General features: G+C 39.0%; 1 protein-coding gene across 5 annotated transcripts in view; it reads left to right on the top strand.

The window, feature by feature from the left end:
• NFIA (nuclear factor I A) overlaps nucleotides 1-13,148 on the top strand; it is a 406,846-nt gene that overhangs the window by 249,804 nt on the left and 143,894 nt on the right. For all 5 annotated transcript variants that reach the window (XM_065883966.1, XM_065883942.1, XM_065883949.1 and 2 more), the window contains exon 4: nucleotides 8,384-8,458. In XM_065883966.1, coding sequence (XP_065740038.1) covers nucleotides 8,384-8,458 — 75 coding nt within the window. The remainder of the gene's footprint in view (nucleotides 1-8,383; nucleotides 8,459-13,148) is intronic.

A 13,148-nucleotide genomic window follows, 5' to 3' on the forward strand; every position in this document is an offset into this window, starting at 1 on the left:
AACATATTAATGAATTATTTTTTAAAAATCAAACCTCATTATTTTATTAGTCTAAAATTCTTTATGACACAATGATTACTCCATTACTAGATGATCTTTAAGATCCCTTCATTTCCAGTTCATTCTGTGATGTCATGCATCCAGTATTTCTAAACATACAAATAGGTAAAAATCTTTTTTTCACTTTTTATTTAGGCGTTTTGATATCTATTAGACATAGTCCTTTAATTAAATGCTTAATCACTTGTAACTCAAATTCATAAACCCTCTTTATGTAAAGTCGAGCCATGAAATTTAATTTAATGAAATACTACTCTTCCCTTATTAACTGCAGGAATTGGTAAAAAGATGTGATAAGGCCTCTGGGCTAGATTGGATAATCAAGTCTCTAGCATTATATTTGTTGGATTAAAATGCAATAAAATTCATTATATAAAGATAACTAAACCTGTGTTCTAATCCTAATTCTGCCACTAGCTGTGTGACCTTAGGCAAGTCAACCTCATTGAGCTTAAGCTTCCTTTTCTGTAAAATCGGAATATTGCCAACTACACAGAGTTGCAGGAAGAATTAGAGCTAATATGACTAGTGCTTAGCAGAGTGCCAAACACGTAGTAAATACTGAATAAATGAAAACTATGGTTTTGATGAAAATTAATGCTACCTAGAGTTGTTCTATGGAAAACTTTTTCAGCTAGGTAGCTTAACTTTATAATACCTGTTACCAGCTTGATCCATTTCCCTAATGTAGATATTTTAAAGTGATTGCAAGTTAAGACGTGGAATATCCTTGAGCCTTGCCTTAAATGTGTTAATTAATTAGCTCAGAGAGTTCAGATTCTGCTTTCCCCTTGGCACATTGGTACATAAACCAAATGGGGAAAATAGGAAAAGGAGCAGAATAGTGTATTAACAGAACAACATTTGCCAAAAACAAATGGAATCCTTGTCAAATTATTTAGGAAATCGTGAGTTAAATGATATTAAGAAAGTTTGTTTATTGCAGGAACTTTCAGAGGCTTTAATATGTAATTTTTCCTCATCATTCTCCAAGGGTGGGTGTGATAATGTTTTCTGAACTTATTTTACTATGGAAATCTTTATTTAATATGTATTTGTGTCTTTGTTTTTAATTCGTTTGTGGTAGAGCATTTTGGGGGACTATTCTACATAGCACGGTTTGGGAAGTGCTGATATGAACCCTGATATGGAGGATGGAACATATCAGTATTTGGAGAAGAGCAGGTGGGACATCTTGGCTGCAACACAGAGAGTATGTATTTGGGTGGTATTGGAACTACTACCTGAAATGCTGGGAAGGTGTATTAGAGGCCAGATTTTGAAGGGCTTTAAATACCTAGCTAAGAAATCTAAACTTAACTCTGGAAGAAATCATGAAATACTGATGGCTTTATTATCAGACAAAACACACCAACCATACATGCATTCTCTCCCTATTGTGCTAGTAGATTAAAGTGGAGAAAAGATACCTAGCTGGCATCACAAATTTCTTTGCCTATAAAGGCCTTACAGAACACTTAAATAAATAAAATACAATAAAGAGTATTGGGGAGTGTGGTATATTTGTAAGCTCGCTCGCAGTTTAAAAACCTTTGTATGCAAAAAAAAAAAAAAAATTAGTACTCTGCTAGCCAAGCAAAATGTGTTTGCAGACTGAAGTTGGCCCTTGGGCTGCTAATTTGTGGCACTTTCAATTCAAAAGGGAAAGACTGGCACTTACGTTGGTTAGGTTAAGTACTAGGCTGCTATAACAGAGACCAAAAAAATAGGTGGTTAAAGTACATTAAAATCTATTTTTCTTTTTGTAATTGTTCCAGATGACAGGCTAAGTTGGCAGGGGTGTTCCACTTCACACCATCATTCAGGGTCCCAGCTTCCTCTGTCTTATTGCTTTCCCATCCCATGGGCTCTGTCTTTGTCTGCAGACCAAAATATTAAAATTCGGGCTTAATGGATCAGTAGAAGTATACCTCCACCCCACCTTAAAAAAAAAAAAAACAACCTGTTTTCTAAGATACTCCAAAATACAAGTATAGAAGGAAAATGTGACTGGATGTAAGCTAAAATAATTTACATTGTGCTATAGAGGGCTACTAAATGAGGGTATCTCAAGGCGCTCATCTGAATCACTGAATCAATATTCATTACACACCTAGAAGCAGAGATTGTGCTGGGCCCTGTGGGCATTGTCAGATCAGGAGACACAGCCTGCTCTTACCTGGTTTGTTGTAGGAGTGCTGAAGGGCAACAGGAAAACAAATCACTGTCAAATAAAGAGAAAGAGCCTATGACAGAAGGCACGTCAAGCTGAAGGTCTACTCAACAGTATTGACTGAGCACAGCTGCTAAGTATGGACTGAACTGGGGGGACGGGGAAGAGGAAGGAGCCACGTTCCCTCCCTGCACGCGGCTCATAAGCCAATGGGGAGTTCACCGAAGGAGGAATGAAAATTCCAGGGAGGAACAGTTGATGAGGTCAACTTTTCTTTAGGAGCAGGAGAACGTGAGTTCTGTGAGAGCAATGTCTTTGGGATTTAGCTCAGGGTCTTCATGTCACAGACAGTCCCAAGTACTTATGGAATGTAGATGGCCTGACATTGAGGGAGCTCTTTTCTCTTTGAGGAGCCCAGACCCAAGCATGAAAAGTCCCAGACATTGGCCTGGCTTACCAGTGATGGGACCATGTTTACCGTGGGAGAACAGACTAGAGATACACTCGTCCCTCCATATGCGTGGATGTTGGTTCCAGGACCGCCGTGGATACCAGAATGCTCAGATGCTCAAGTTCCTTGTGTAAAATCACACAGTTGGCCCTCAGTATCCACAGGTTCTGAACCCCCTATACGGAAGGCGGGCTGTACATTCTTTGTGGTGAAATGACCTGTGTACTGCAGTTGGCCTGCATCTACTGGCCAGATGAGGTTTGATAATTTAGAGCTGAGAGCTTTTGCTCTTCCAACAGGACAAACAAACATACCACCTCATGTATAAACTTTCCTCCTCAGATACATTAACTCTGTTTCATGGGCATTTCAACTTTCTTTAAAGACCAGCCCTCCAGATGGTTTGTCTGTTCCTTCCCCAACCTGTGAAGGTTCTGCAAGGTTACCTGTGTCTCTGCAAATCGAACTTCTTTTCCTTTAAGAGGTAGATAGATGTGCAGTCCCTTCATGAGATAAGATTTGGTTCCCATATAATGGCATTTTCCATAATAACTGCTGATATCATCAAGGTAAAGAGAGACGCTTCTCCTAACCACCCATAACAGAATTTAGCTTTTTATATTTCTGCCTCCTGGAAAGCCTAATCTCTCCCTACTGTGAGTATGACTGACTCCAGGTATTGAAACCTGTACTGTAATTGGAAATTCATTGAACAAGACTTCAGTGAGGGAACTATTTTAGTCATTTTATCTAAAATGAGAAAGAATCTGCTCCTTATTTCAATGTCCTATACAATTACTCCTGAACAGTAGTTCAGAATTGGAGAGAGTCAGATCAGTGTGCAGTCTGGCTTTTCACCTAAGACATACTTAACGAAAATATATGTTTTGCATTCATTTCTGAGAGGCCCTATTCAAAACATAAATCTTGGGACCTTTTGGGAATGTTTAATCGGCTTTCTATCTGAAGATCTTTTAATGCTAACATCTGAATTCTGAATTGCGTACTTGAATTTACCTTTTTATTGTCTTTTCTGTTTTTCTCTCATCTTGCAATAAAGTAGAACACCAAGATTGGTGTTATTTCCCTGAAAGTCATTTTTGTGATTTGGTGTGTGTTAGTAAGAACGAAATACTAATCTGCTCAGGTTTGCTTAGTAATTACGCTAGCTGTGTCATTTTTTCCATCATTTCTCAGGTTTCATTTCTCGTTGCTATCTTCTTCTAGAGTTCATCACTGGGTTTCCAAATAATTGGTGAAGGAACAAAACCAGTTTCATAGTCATTTAAAGTTACATGGAGTGTTTACACTGGCCTTTCCTTGGGGACATATTATAAACATGAAATAGTCAAGGTATCTCATGATACTGTAAAGGGATGGTGGCTTCAGAATTTGTGAAGTAATTCTACTCTTTATTGTTATTTTTCTGTTTATTGTACCTTGACATATATTTCATCTTCTAAATTACACATATTCTATTAAAATGGCTTTAGGAGGCAGGTTGCTGGAAGGGAAAGGAGGATCCAATTGTTATTTTTGCAGTGACTTTCAGGGTGACACAAAATCCTAGCTTTAGTGTGGGACTAGATCCGCCCCTTATGTCCATTATATAATGCTGCCCTTTATCTGTGTTTTTATTTGGTCTCCCCAAAATATTAACCATAATCACAACAACAGGACAACCCCAGACATTTCTCATCAGGGAAACTGATAGCACCATCTCGATTGGAAGCTTTGTCTAAGTGGTTTGCCCATCCTGTCCTTGTCCTGTTTAGTTGGTAGGAACTATTTTGATAGTTTATTTTAATAGTTTTTAGATGCACGTTGGCTTGATTTCATTGCTAGAGGTGAGAGAGAAAAAGAGACAGAAATAAGAAGTTCTGTTAACGTTTTTATAAAAGAGGAAAGAAAGCATATTGAACCAATTTGAGTTGTGTTCATTCAGAGGCATGTTTGGAGTGCGTACTGCATACCAGACACCGAGTTAGGACCTGAAGGGCTGGAGACGCAGAAGATGCTCTCTCTCCCCGCAGAGGGCTCACAGTCTAATGTGAGAAAAAGACAAAATTACAATTCAGTGTGCTACATCCTAGGTTAGAGCTTAGTACACCAGGAGAATATTGAGAAAAGAGAAAAGAAGTCTTCGCCAGCAATGGGGGTAACCAGGGAAGGTTTTTGATAGAGATGACAACAAAGCTGAGATTTAAAGGACAAGTAGGAGGTGGACAAACAAAGGGTATGAAGGACAAGGCATTTCAGGGAGGAGCATGTATTCCTTTCGGCCAAGAGGTAGGGCTGGAAGAGAAAGACAAGAGATAGAAAATGAGCCTGAAGAGGAAAACGGAGGGGGTGTGGAGGTCGTACGCCACGTGAAGGAGTTTGTACTAAACCCTGAACACTCTGTGGGGCTCTTGCAAGATTTCTGACAGGACAGTGAGCTCTGAACACATTGCGTTTATCTCAGATTCCTCAACACCTTGTTCTTTTCTACCTCAGGGCCTTTGAACATGCCAGTCCCTCTGCCTTAAGAGCTCTTCCTCCTTCTTTTCCGGGCTGTCTCCTTAGTATCTTTCAGATGTCAGCTCTTAAGAGAGGCCTTCCCTGGCCACTGTTTCTAAAGTTTTTCTTATTTGTTTCCTTCATATTGTTTATTTCCTTTATAATTTTAAAAATAATTCATTTGTTTTAGATTTTCAGCTGTGTCTAATCCTAGACTGTAAATTTCCTGAAGGTAGGGACTGTGTCTTAAGCCCTTGGCCCAATGCCTGGCACACGGGAGGTGCTCAAGAAGTATTTGCTGAATAAATCATCAGATTTGCCCATCAGGGAGACAGCTCTGGCTGCAGAGTGGGGAGCAGATGAGAGGAGAAGCCAAGACTGGTGACAGAGAATGTAGGAGATTGTCCTATCATGCTGGTGAGAAGTAGGAAGAGCCAGGGCCGCAGTTGGAAGGGAGAGATGGAGATGTACATGGAGTGAAGAAACAGTATGAAATGGAATCAGTGGAGATTCATTGGACATGAGTGTTTGTAAGAGGCAAGATTCAGGGATGACACCAAACAGAAAATGAGATGAACAGTGGATGGTTCATTGAAGTAGGGAATTCAAAAGAGTAAGAACAGGTTTTTGGAGAGAAGAAAAGGAACTCGGCTTTGGACATGTTTGGTCTGAGGATACCCGTGGGCTATCTGGATAGAAATATCTAATAAACATTTTGATTTATGGGTTTGGAGCCCAGGAGAGAGATCTTGGCAAAAGATAAAGATTTGAGAGTCATTGGCCTATAGATTCATTCATGCACTGATTCAACAAATATGCACTTACTAACTGCTGTGTCCCAAGTATTAAATACAGTGGTGAAGCAAGCAAACATTTTTCTAGTTTCACAAATATCACAGTCGAGCCTGGTAGCTGATATCATGGAAATAAAGAAAATAACATAGGGAATATATATATAAGGAGAGATGAGTACAGATGCTGGGGAACACCAGTATTTAAGAGGTGGACAAAAGAAAGGGAACAGTCAGGAGAGGATGATGGTTTGAATGGTTGAACACTCAGGTTTCCCCCTCCCAAGTCCTTATGCTAAACGAAACTAAGTTTTCAAAATAGATTGGTTGCTTTTTCCGGTGGCAGGATTAAAGTACGTTCACATTCACTCTGTTCAGAAATTCATTTTAAGTCATCCTTAAAATAAGGAATTTCACAGGTTGGAGCTGAAACAAGTATCAGCCCGCAAGCAAGTGACGCAGACAGAGATGAGCAAGAGCTGGAGATCAACCCAGATTTTCCCACTCAGCTCTGAATTTCCTTGCTGTTGTTATATGGGTCTTAAGTCAAACTTAATGTACGTTGTGGTTGGATTTCCTTTGTTATGGTCTGTGGGATAAATGTGATGTTAACGTTGTCACAGTAGAAGGAGATATTATGCTGTTTTGCCAAGACTTTGTTAGAAATATTCATTTATTTATTTGCTTGTTTATTTATTTATTTTTACTTCTCAGTTCTTTTAACCCAAGAGACAACACCTCAGGCACTTACCAAGTAGAAGTCAACTAAATACCTGGGTGTGGGTTGTTTTAAGAGGTGAAATTTCTTAGGCACTTCTTCAAATGAATTTTGCCTTTTTAAAAAAGTGTGGTGTATACACATGATTCTTTTTTCTTTTTTTTATTAAGAGATAATTGGCATAAACATTCTGTGAGTTTCAAGTGTACAACACAGTGATTCAATTTGTATGTACTGAGAAATGATCAGCACAATAAAGTCCAGTTAACATCCATCACCACACATCGTGCCATTTCATTTTAAAAAAGCAAGTTATGATTATTGTATATTCTAAAAATTAGAGCCGCTTCATCTAAAATATCATAGATTGTATGTTTGATATCAAAATTGACTGAAAATTGTCTTTTAATTCTCAGCCAAAACATGTTTCTTATGCAAAAGTCCAATGTAACCAAAAGAAAAAGAATAATTTGTAGGTCCATTTATAATTCTACAAAGCATGGTGATTTTTTTTTGCATGTGTTTATGTGCATGGTATTTAACAAATTTATTGGTGCATAAACTATGCCACAGGTAAACTTGCTTCCTTTCAGTAGTGGGCAAAATCTTGCTTTTATCAATAACATAAATCTTATTTATTGATTGTTTGTTGTACATTCAGACTAGTCCTATTTCTTACATTGCGTTTCTTAAAAGTATGTTTCTTATTTCAAAGAACACTTATTTAAAAAAAATCCGTTCAGCCAACTACTTTTCCTTGACCCTAATTTTAAAGCAGATTACACTAGCCCTATAAACAGATCCCTCAACTAGATTCTACCTGTGAGACTCAGAATCAGAAGACTTTAGAGGCAGAGAGGGAAATGACATTCATAAATTATGTATTCCTTGCCATTTATAAATATGTTCCTGTATATACCATAAAAATAAATAAGCAGTTGACAATTAGATGTAATATCAGATATCTTAAAGGAAATTATATCCAGCAAAAATAAAGCAGATACAGAAATCAAAGAGTAAGTCATTTTGAACAATTAATTTATTATCTTTTCTCAAAAAATAAGGCTCAACCCACCCCTCCACAAAAAACTCTTGTCTCAAAACAAATATAAAGTTTTATTTGTGCTCAAAAGAATTTGTGTTTATGTTTCAAGGGTTGGGGCTTGTCTTTTGCAGTCTGACTTCTTAAGGATTCACGCTATGGTTACCTGTAGAAATGAAGGGGGAACATCTTTAAATCTTGTTTGGTTTGAAGGAATGGATAGCTAATCCAGATCAGATGTTTCTTTAGAGAACAATGTTTAAAAACTGTTAGGGAATTTAGCTATCCTAGCTGATTCTTAGGTAGGCTGTTTTCATCCCGGTTGTGAAGGTCTCAGAGGTCAGCCAAGGTAACCATTTATTTTAAATCGTCTTTTGTTTCAGATTTCCTGTTGAACTTTTTTTTTTAACCATTTCAAAAATCACCCAGTTGTTGTGTCATAGCTTTCCATAAGCTTCAGATTCAAAGATTCAAACCAAAAAACCATCTACGTAACTAAATGACTCTACCCTCCTACGTGACTCTAACTAGAGCAGAATATGAAATTAGACTTCACATTTTTTGATCACAATGAAACTAATATTTGAAATTCTCTTGTCAGATGTCTTCTATTTATGACACTTCGCTTCTTTTGTTTTTGTTTCCCCAGGACATTTGGGCTTCCAGGACAGTTTTGTCACATCAGGGGTTTTTAGTGTGACTGAGCTAGTAAGAGTGTCACAGAGTAAGTATAATTTTGCTTTGATTTGGTACAGATTTGCCTTGGGTTTGTGCTTACCTTTTGCCTAGGCCTCCGAAAGACATAAATACCTTTCAGAATCTCCTTTTCATACTCCCACTGGAAGAATTTTGCCACGTAGTTTGTTTGACAGCCAAGAATTTAAGTCAGGAAAAATTAATATCATTTTAATGTGAGACACAGGGAAAGAACTGAAATCCTGAGTGTCTCACATAGTCCCTAGTCTATAGTGTGAACCTGTTTTTAAAAAATTGAGGCTTCCTGGATTTCTAAGAAATTCTGAGTTTTAAAAGAATTTGGTTTTGACCTTTAAAGAATGCTAATGCCCTTAGCATGAGTGACACCGTGCGGCATGATCATTACCAGCTTGTCAATAATCACCAACAACAGTGAGTTACGAGTACCTGTCACCACCCTGTTCCATTGATCAAAGGGTCATTGATTGTATTTTTGCTATGACATAATCCAGACAGTCCAAGGAGAAAGTATAGGATTCTCCCTCTCCCTCCCTCCACCTCATGTAAACGCACACACACCCCCACACACACACTCTTTGTTTTTATTTAAAACCATACCTATATTACCCACAAAACATCTTTGTTTTTATTTAAAACCCTACCTATATTACCCCTGAAACTAACATAATGTCACACATCAATTATACTTCAAAAAACTAATAATAATAATTTTCATCACACTTCAGACAACTTTGCAGGCCTTGAAAAGATCATAGGCCTTAGGCATTGTGCCTATTGTGCTTAATGGATTAAAATAAAAGTTTCTGGCTAACATTAAAAAAGTGTATCTACAATGACTATGCTGTTCTAGGTCCCAATACCAAGGAAAATTATACTAAATATTAAAATTTTATTTTTTATCCCCCTTCAACTTCAAAATACCACTGGTGGATAAAATTTACATTGTTGAAATTGGTTTCAAGCTGCATCAAATTCTTTGTGGAATGAGGTGCAGTAAAAATAAATATTTTTATTTCAAGCTCATACCCTCCATTCACTGTATTACAGTCTTGCAAGCTTGACCGAGTAAGCAAGTCAATCTCATGACAAGATGTCAGGTCAAGCAAGCCAAGCCATCCTGATCTCACAGGCTCAGGTTCTTGTCTGTTCTTATTTCTTAAAAATCCAGAAAGTGGGATACAAGGTGTGGGCAGGGGATCTGAGGGTGGAGGGAGAGTCTATCTGCCAAGCACTGTGCTAGGTTTTCATGTATGTTACATAAAATTAATCCTTGCAATAAACATGTGAGATTAAGAAATTACTCTCATTTTTACAAATGAGTTAAATCGAGGGTCTAGTTAAGTCATTTTTCCAAAGTCAAACAAGTGGGTAAAAAGTTAAGCTAAGTCTGTATAGCACTGGAATCTGTACTCTTAGACTAGCCCAAAGGAACTTGAAGAAATCTACAACCTGAGACTAGACAGGGAAAACAGCAGGAAGGTAACCATGGGTGTTAGAATTCTACAGTCGGGAACCCTTGGTTAATGCTGGGATGTGCTGGTGTAGGGGGTCAGAACCCTAAAGAATGAAGCATTATGAGCAGCAAGGTATGACTTGGAATGGCGAAGTTGTTGCCATATGATGAAGTGTGCTTAGAGTACCAACCAGCGAGCTGGAGAGAAGATTGCCGTGTTAATTTGGAGGATATGCACTGCCCTAGCACAGCCGATGACCCAGTTATTTGCCATAGACAAATAAAAATGCATTTGTATGTACATATTTTTACTTTTTTAAGATCTTTAAAAGGTGATCATCATCGTACATTTTTCTTGCAATTTTAATAATAAGGGTAAATATAGAGTATATGTATTAGAGTATAACTGTCCTCATGGCATTACTGGGGCATACATTCATTCATAGAGCCCTTACTGGGATATAATCATAGCCTTAATGAGTGAAAAGAAAACCCTTTTAAGATTGGTGCACAAGACCTTTTTTATTCTACCCTTGCTGCTGTAATACGTACATTTAGTCTTCATTACCGTCAGTGTCCTGAGGCCTGGGGGTTTGTATGTGAAGGCCTCACTGCTCAGAACCATCCCCAGAATCTCATCCTTCTTCCACTGTCTCTGTGTCCCTTTAAGGTCTTATATCCCAAGCCTTATCAGTTCCAAACTTGACTAGATTTCCATTCAGTCTACCACACGTGGTTGCCAAGGGAATTCTCAACCTGCCTTCGAGATTGCCAGGGGGTATGGCCAGACCACACACTGAATCTACAGAGGGACCTGGTTTGTTTCCTGTCCCTGTTTAGAGGGCTGTGTTGCTGATGCCTGGCATAGCGAGCATCCTTCGGCCCTTGAATGCCTTTCGATTCTGTACACTGCTGTGTAATTGCTCTAGGACTCACTCACACATGCCCTCATGCTGACTGAAACTGTTTGGCAAGAGTGGGACTGGGCTGCGTCAGCTCAACCATGGCTTCTGGCCAAACTGCCATCCAGAGCCCCCTCCCTCCTACAGATCTTTAATCCAGGTTTGTTCAGGGTCTGTGTCTCGAGATTACCTTGGCTGATGAGGGAAGGGTCCCCCAGCTCGTGTTTCCTCACCCAAACACCCTTCTGAAAGACGTAACACTCAGACCGTATGATGGAGTCAAAATCCTTAACCATTCCTTATGGCGCTGCCCACCTCCCCACATTAGAAGAGCTAAGCATCCATTCTAGAGGTGCAGTGGACACTTTTTCCAGATAAGTGGGGCTGGGATGCGTTCTGTAACCTTGAGATAGAAATAAGCTAACTGGCATGTAAGTTGATTAAATGCATGCTGTTAGCCCTGGTAGGAGCATAATGTAACATATGAAAAATTACAGTAGCCAGCATTTATCAAGCATACACCAAGTACCAGGCATTGTGCTAGGCACCATTCAGTCCTCCCATGGTTGCTGTTATTGTCCCTTTTTATAGATGAAGGAGTCGGTGATGCTCAAAGTTAAGAAACTTGCTCCTTTCACTTTACTGTACTCAGCTAGCTGCCTGTAGACATTTTTGTCATGATCTCTCCTATAACTGCATTATAGAACTAAACAATCCAAAGATTCTGTGCTTTTATTAAATTATCATTTCTTATGAGAGTTGATAAACTTTTCAATTGTTAATATGTGCATCAAAAAAAAAGTTTAAATGATTTTCAGTAAAGTAAACAAGTAAAATACTTAATTACAACTTTTTTCCTGGATTTGCTTTCAGGTTTGATTATTTTTTAATGAATAGACTTTCAATATCGCTTCCTCCCCAGGTTCCTCTATGATTAACATCTTTCGTTAGTGTGGTACATTTATTATAATTGGTAAGCTGATATTGATACATTATTAACAACTCAAGTCTGTAGTTTACATTAGGGTTCACCCTTTGTGTTGTACATTCTATGTGTTTTGAATTCAGTTTTTAAATTTGCTAATACAAATATTGACATTCCCGAGGTTTCCAGTTGGTTTCTGTTTTTAGTTTTCCTCCTTTCAAATTTAATAGAGGAGGGAGATGCTATTTCAGTATTTCCTCATGAGGATTCACTGAAATAACTGTGCTAAGTTTGTTGATTATAATCGTGTTACTACAGGGTGGCCATGGCCGAGAAACTCAAGAGAAAGCTGCTGGCTTAGCCTTGCACATTCAGAGGTGAAGGGTCAGGCGACAAGGTTGCTTGACATGAAATCATCCTCCTCAGATGCCCGGGGCTGTTGGAATCAGGGCCTCCTGCTGCAGTCTCCCACCAGTTCCCCTCTTACCCTTGCCTCCTGCCTGCCTACCTTTTAATTTTTTGCATCATCCAGACTCTGTGAAAGGCAAGAAAGGGGAGTTCTGTTTCTCTTAGCAGCAAAGAGAGTACTGTAGCATAAAAGTAAATGTATATTCATTCTCCTCCTACCTTTTCCCCCATGTGCTAGGACCATCTGAAAGTAGTTCTAGTTATTTATTACTTTGTTCCGGGGGAGGGAGGGCGACATACAGACCACTAGACACGTTGCCAGAGAGAGAGAGAAGTCTTCTCTGCTCTGGGGGAGGGGGTTTATAAGTGCTAACGATGAGGTTCAGAATCATTAAAGTTGTTTTAGCATAAGACTGTGAGGAAAGAGACAGGAACCATCTGTTGAAATGGCTCTTACATGATGCTGCATTTTAAAACAAAGCCTTCTAGAAGCATTTTCAGATGGGTCTCTTTCCCATGAAGTTGCTACAAAGAGAGCCCACTCTACTGGTGGCTAAATCGATGCTGCTTAGATAGCTCTCTGTCAGCACCCTCTCTCGTTTATTTTGCACCAGTGTTTTCCTCAAAGTGTGTGCTTTTGAGGCTGTCAAATATCCTTCCTGGTATGCACCCAGAGAATCCTCCCGAAAAAATCCACTACTTCTGCCCATATCCTTCTAAAGTGCTGACTCTTTTATTTGAAGTTGGTGGAGTGACTCTGAAACCTTAAATACTTCACCGGGAAAGAGGAAAACCGCAAATACACACAGGCCATTGTGACTCTGGCCTGACGGGTTCTAATTTTCTAGCAGTGGTTTGTACACCCGAGCTGGCTGCAAGGGTTAAGTAAACTTCGTGGCTGGGTATGATTTCATGGCCCTGGAATTTTGAAAAGCCAGGGTTCTCGGTACACTGTGGCCAGCCTTAGAGTCTTTGGGTGTGAAAACCACTCTCAGTTACCCAGACTGAT

The sequence above is a fragment of the Phocoena phocoena genome, chromosome 1 (assembly GCF_963924675.1).
Source record: "Phocoena phocoena chromosome 1, mPhoPho1.1, whole genome shotgun sequence".
NCBI lineage: Eukaryota > Metazoa > Chordata > Mammalia > Artiodactyla > Phocoenidae > Phocoena > Phocoena phocoena.